This window comes from Arachis ipaensis, chromosome B10, assembly GCF_000816755.2.
Source record: "Arachis ipaensis cultivar K30076 chromosome B10, Araip1.1, whole genome shotgun sequence".
Taxonomy (NCBI): Eukaryota; Viridiplantae; Streptophyta; class Magnoliopsida; order Fabales; family Fabaceae; genus Arachis; species Arachis ipaensis.
In genome coordinates this window covers 46,264,378-46,271,096 of record NC_029794.2, presented here as the reverse complement: position 1 = coordinate 46,271,096, position 6,719 = coordinate 46,264,378, and the positions used below count along the sequence as shown (strand labels likewise).

General features: G+C 32.3%; 1 protein-coding gene across 1 annotated transcript; it reads right to left on the bottom strand.

Moving 5' to 3' along the window:
• On the bottom strand, positions 1,050-6,468 carry LOC107622938 (ferredoxin--nitrite reductase, chloroplastic). Its single transcript, XM_016325018.2, has 4 exons — positions 5,914-6,468; positions 4,797-5,151; positions 3,632-3,920; positions 1,050-1,852 (listed from the first exon to the last, which is right to left on the bottom strand). Exons 1-4 carry the CDS (start codon positions 6,311-6,313, stop codon positions 1,112-1,114), a joined length of 1,785 nt encoding a protein of 594 aa, XP_016180504.1. The 5' UTR covers positions 6,314-6,468; the 3' UTR covers positions 1,050-1,111.

Below are 6,719 nucleotides of genomic sequence, written 5' to 3'. Positions count from 1 at the left end.
TTTTGAGGTTAAAGAAAAGGAACATCTTGTATACAAGTTGAAGAAGAGCTTATATGGGTTGAAGCAAGCGCCAAGACAGTACACGAAGTTTGATTCCTTCATGGAAGGTCATGGGTATAGTAAGACTTCTTCTAATCATTGTGTATATGTTAAGAAATTCTTTGATGGTGATTTTATAATTCTCTTGCTTTATGTTGATGACATGTTGATTGTTGGTCATGACGCTGAAAAGATTGAAAGTCTTAAGAAAGACTTGAACAGATCCTTTGCTATGAAGGATTTGGATCTTGCAAAGAAAATCCTTGGCATGAGTATCACTCGTGACAGGAAGAATAGAAAACTGTGGTTATCGTAGCAGAAGTATATTGAGAAGGTTTTAGAGAGGTTTAGTATGAGTAATTCCAAACCTGTTAGTACTCCACTTACTAGTCATTTCAAGCTGAATTCGCGACAATATCTTATAAATGAAAAAGAGAAAGCAGAAATGAAAAAGATTCCATATGCATCTACAGTTGACAGTTTGATATATGCTATGGTTTGCAGCAGATCGGATATTGCTCATGCCGTTAGAATTCTTATTAACATATAAAAGATTATCAAACATATAAAAGATTATAGTAACATTGGATTATTATTCTTATTAATGCCAATAATGTTAATTCATTACATAATAAATTATAAGAATAANGTTAACAATATATTTAAAGACTATTTTAGATTCTATTTTAATTTATTACTAATTGATAGATATATAGTAGCTAATTTTAATAATTGATTTTAGTGTCAAAGAAATTTTTTTTATAGTGCATTCAATAAACATTTTTTCATTCAGAGTTACCAGTAAACTTATTCAATTAAGATGATATATTATTACATGAGCATGAACCAAAATGAGACTAGATCTTTTTTTTTGGTTGACACTAGATCTTTTGGAAAGGTCAAACTTTATTTTGATAATGTTACATGATAAGTAAGTTACAAGAAAAGTAAACCTCTAACTTAGAAACCAGCAAAGAATAAATTCTATCCCAAAAAAAAAAAAAAAGCATACACATCATACTAGAAGAGACATCCCTTTGATTTCAAGCATCTCATCACTTTGTCAAATAATTTATTCATCCCCTTCCTCCCTGTTTCTTACGACAGCCCCAAATTTATTTACCATAATGTCCACAACTATGGGGACTAGGTCCTTACAAGGGACACCCTTCTTATAAACCTCACCCAAATGAGAATCACTTCCAATCTTCCCTCCTAAGTAGATATCAACCCCTTCAACGGCCTTACCATTTTCATCCCTAGTCATGCACCCCATGAATCCAATATCAGCAACCTGAACCTGCCCACAAGTATTAGGACACCCAGTCCAATGCATTCTCACAGGCCTCGAAACCGACACGTGTCTCTCAACTTCGTCAGTTACTTTCAACGCCCTTGCTTTTGTCTCGATTATGGCTTGTCCACAGAACTGGTTACCGGTGCATGCAACTAACGTTTTCATGAGAATAGAAGGTTCTGGAGAGAACCTTTCCTTCAGTAAAGGCTCCTTAAGTAAGGTTTCGAGTTTTGAGCTTTGGATGTTTGGGATTATTATGTTTTGCTCCACCGTGAGGCGGAGTTCTCCGGTGCCATACTCGTCAGCTATACGGGCTAGCTCGTTCATTTCTTCGGCTTGAATTCTGCCAACCGGAATGTGGATTCCGACGTAGCTTAGGCCTTCTTGCTTCTGTGGATGAACTCCTAAGTAATCTCTTCTTTCCCATTGTTTGTCAATTAGATCTTCTTGTGATGCTCTTTCTAGCTTCTTCTCTGGCATTCTTTTCTCAACTTCTGCCCTAAATACTTCAATTCCCTGCGTAATTTGCCAATGTGAATGACAATATAAGACCATGCATGCATTCAAAAGTAAATCAAATAAGAGATGTGTTATTTCTACCACGAATAAAGATGTTTAGTAAACTCTTTAACATGAAGATATTTTTATATATGCTATCTTTTTTTTAGAGAAATGTTAGAGGCCAGCAATTTTTGTAATTTGTAAACATCAAATAGTCATCAAGATGGTTTTAATAGTGTGAGATTGGTATAAAATTTCATCTAATGGCTCACTTTTCTTTGCTGGTTATATGCTGGCCAGAATTTAATAAAATTGCTGGTCCCTAGACTTTTCCTTTTTTTTATTATATAAGATCTAGAATCTATTTTAATGTAAAATAATGGCTCTTAAAATATTTATTCCATGCTTTAAAAATATTTAAAGTCACTATTTAAAATTTATATGTAAAATATTAAAAATGAAACACACGCTAAATCTACTATAATATAACATATTTCTTATTATCAGGGTTAGAGATGAAATCTTAAAAAACAAAAAAGCTTTGAAGATGATTCTTGAGTTAGAAAGATCGTAGAGATGTTTTAAGAAGAAAAGAAAGAAAGAAAACTAAAAACTTGAGTAAAAACTGAACTAATGATCTCAATTACACTAAGTGACAGAAACCGATATCTCAAGTCTATTTATAGACCAACTCTAACTACTACTCCTGTTATCCTTCTATGTTTCTATTATTTCAGTTATAACAGAATTTGTTCCACACTCAACACTTATTACATTTCTACATTTCTTTTGCTAATTAAAAAAGAAAAATGTTAAGGAGTTAATATTTTTAGTGTAAAAAAAAGAAAAGGTTAGTATTGATTTAAGGATTTAGTTGACATGTGTTCTATGGACACATGATAAACTTACTATTAAATATTAGTAGAAGGTTTTAATTTTTTTATTTAATAAGTAGAAAACAAATGTATTTGAAATTGCGGGATTGATTGATTTAGGCATTTTTATTCTTGTTTTCTATGATAAAAATAAGGCATGAAAATATAATTGATTAAATATTTTAAAAATATTTTCAATGAAAATATTTTCAAAAAAATAGAACAAAGTAAAAAACGGTATNTACAAGATAGAAAAACTCTTGATTTAAATATAACAAAAGCAATAAAAAGCCACCTAAAATCTCTCATAAAAATAGCTACACGGATATTTCTGAAAAATGAAGTGTAGTGTACTAGAATAATCAAATCGTGTTGACCATAGGATTCAGACCCGGAGATATTTTAACAAATTGCATGAGTTTATTACTACTACTACTTTTGGCAGGTTTAAGATTATTTTGACATAATTAAATCATCCCACAATGTACTTGTTTGATTTTGACACAAGGCAAGAAGTGAATTGCATGAGTTTATTATTGTATTGTCCTACTCCCATCCCCTGCATAAGAACTAGACAAGAAGTTGCATTCAAAAACAGAGGAAATATATGTTATACTTGGATAACCTGTCATGTTGATTCCAGCATTCATACCCAGAGAAAATATATTTCAAATTACAATCGCATTTGTTTGAGTTTAATTTCGATAAACTAACAATGTGATTTTACTAAGTCATTTAATTATATTCGTTCTTTTAGATAACCATTTATGCAGTCAATGTAAAAGGTAATTATTTTTAGTGACGTATATCAAAATTAAATTCTTATCGATTGATTTGATGAAACCAAAACAATAAGAAAGCAAGAAGTGGCAAAACCAAAACAAAAACATTAGATGAAAGTATAAAAAGGGAAACTTACGAGTTCATCAATTAACCACATCATCCTAGTTTTCTGTCGGTTGCCTCTGAAGCCAAGATCCCTAAAGGCCTCAAGAACAGCCTTGCAAAGAGGGATAACATCATCAGCTGAGACCCATGCATCAAGTGGAACTGCCTCTGCGCATCTCTTAGCACTGAAGAAACCACCAACCAATAGGTTGAATCCAAAACGGCCATCCTTGTTGGCAGGCATGTAAGCCAAATCATTTATGTGTGGATGCTCATACAGTTCATGAGACCCTACCACGCACACATTCCACTTCCTTGGCCTGCATTTACACGCATTAACACTCTAACTAATGCTTCTAATGCCACTATGTTGTTACTTGTTAGTAAATAGTAGTGCCTAACATCTACCAAACAAAATATTGTATTCTTACATAAATATATAATACAATTTTGGCGAAATCATGATTAATTTTTGTTATGTTAAATTTTTATATAACTTTTATCTTGCTTAAATATTTTACTATTCATTTAAAAAGTGGACCTAGAGAGGTACCTTGGAGTAACGGTTGAGTTGTATCCATTGACTTCAAGGTCACAAATTTAAATTATGAAAACAACTACTAAAGCAATGATCAAATTAAGCTACCTACATTTCAGTTTTTGAGTAAGATTCTTTCTTGTTTAATAATATTACTAGATAAGTTTAGGTGCTTTAGACTTATTTTCTATTGTTTCCCATACATTTTTGAATAAACAGTGAGATAACACACATGATAAGGTTTTATGATATTCATATGATCTCATGTTAATCTATAATATCTGTACTTAATACTTTATAATTTGATTATATTTAACATGCACTATCAAGTAAGTTTTTCTTGGGTTAGATGCGATAATATCTTGTAGTCATAAAAGTACATGAAAGATATAACACTGTATAGTTATTTTTTTATAGGGTAAATTCTAAGATGCCTACAAATTTTGTGTGTGAATTGTCTAAATGTGAGACTCACTTTTTTATGAAGTTAAGATATGTGTAATTTGTAAGCACCATAGAACATACCTTTTTCATATAGCAAGTTGAATTTCTCTTCCCTATCATTAAACAGAGTATAAAACTAAACTCAACCAATCTAATAATAGAACAAAATGAGTACATTAAGTGTAAAATATTTGTTAGTATAGTTAGTACTTACAAGTTAGAGACAGCAGGGTTGCCAAGAAAATTATTGGTAATAAATTGTGACAAGAAGTTGGTGTAAGGTCTTGTATCAACAATCTCACGAGGGTCAATGCCAGCAAGAGGGTTACCAACAGGGTTCCTCACATTGTCCATCCCACTCTGCAAACTTGTCAACCCAACCTCTGCCAGACCTTTCAAGATTTCCGGCACGTCAGACAGCACCACTCCTCTGATCTGCCAGTTCTGCCTTGTCGTCACGTCGGCGCAACCATCTTTTCCATACTTCTTTATCACGCTTGCTAAGTACCGCGTCTGCGCGCTTGTTGTTATTCCGTTTGGAAGCTTCAGCCTCATCATGAACCTTCCATCTGAATTTCACCAATCCAACATATAATTTGAGTAATATTAGGTAACCATCTTTTTTCACCCAATATCAGCTAACTTTTTTAAAATTATTCTGTTTATCTTAAATTTTAGATTCTAAATCATCAATCTTAAATTATAAATCTAAACACTAAAATTGACTGACTAAAAATTGGTTTCCTACATTTTCTCTTTATACAGAGATATGATCGTGTCACGGGAAAATATGAAAACGTATAATTAAAAAATTTAATCAAATAATATAACAATTTCAATTTTCAATTATCATTTTCAAATAGAAACATCTCACCTGATTTATTATAGTTTGTAACCTAAATGATGATGAGAAGAATTATACCTACTATATTTGTGATTTTACTTACACGTGGTTACTATATACACAAAGATGTGATCATGTGAAAATGTTGGCATGAAGATGTAAAACATGAATAAATTAAATAATATAACAGTTTTAGATTCATCTATCGTTTTCATAAGACATATTGTTAGTTCAAAACAAAAGAAAAAGAAGCACGATGATACAAAGATTATACAAACACCACAATCAACAGTTAAAAACAAAGAACCTAACTAATCGAATGTGCTCTCTTCAAGTTTTCGACAAACTAGTCCTTTTCAAGATTATATGATTTCTAGACAACTAAACCAAAACATATTACGAAAGAAGAAAAATCAATTGTTGGAAGAAAAATAAAAAAATAAAGGTTGATGATGAGAAATATACACATATATATAGTTAGACTTACATTGATGCTTTCTCCTATGAAAAAGTCCAAGCCATTTGAGCCTAATATCAATATCATCTTTGGTAAGCTTAGAACTCTCAATCTCCTCAAGAGATATCTTAGAAAGTTGTTCAATACCATTCTCCATGAAAAGCTTCATTGGGTCCGATTCAAGCTTCACCTTCTCCTGAGGGTTGATGCCTCCCCTGTACTCTTCTTTCAGAACCCAGTAACCGTCTCTTTGCTCCACTCTAGGCTCCAACCTGGAGGCGTCCACCTCCGAAGGAGGGGGAGGAGGAGACGTGGCCGGAGCCGCCGTGGGAGTGGTGGCCGAGAGGCATGTTGGTGTCTTCGGGCGGCAAGAGAGGGAGGAGGGGGAGCATGGTGGTGGGGTGAGAAAGCGAACAGAGAAGGAAGACATGATGATGTTTGTGTATGTTATGGTGATGGCGGTGAGGGAGAAGGAGAATGAAAAGAGTGAACATCTTTGTAGGGATAAGAGGTTGGGACTTGGGAGTGAAAGGGGACCTTAGGAGATAGCAAGAGCTTCTTTCTTCATATCTATGTCCTTTCGCTCCTACTAAAGGTTATCTTGTTTTCTTCTCACCCCATAAACATCTTAAATTCAAATTACAAAAAAAAAAATAAATAAATAAATAAATAAAAAAGATTATTTATACATTATTTTCAATCATTATTTATTTATATATAAAATTATAAACACATAATTTTTAATTTATTTTTAATATATATTTTATATTTTAAAATATATTTAATTTGATAAAATTAAAGATATTCGTATTATTGTATTCATAGAATTAGTTATA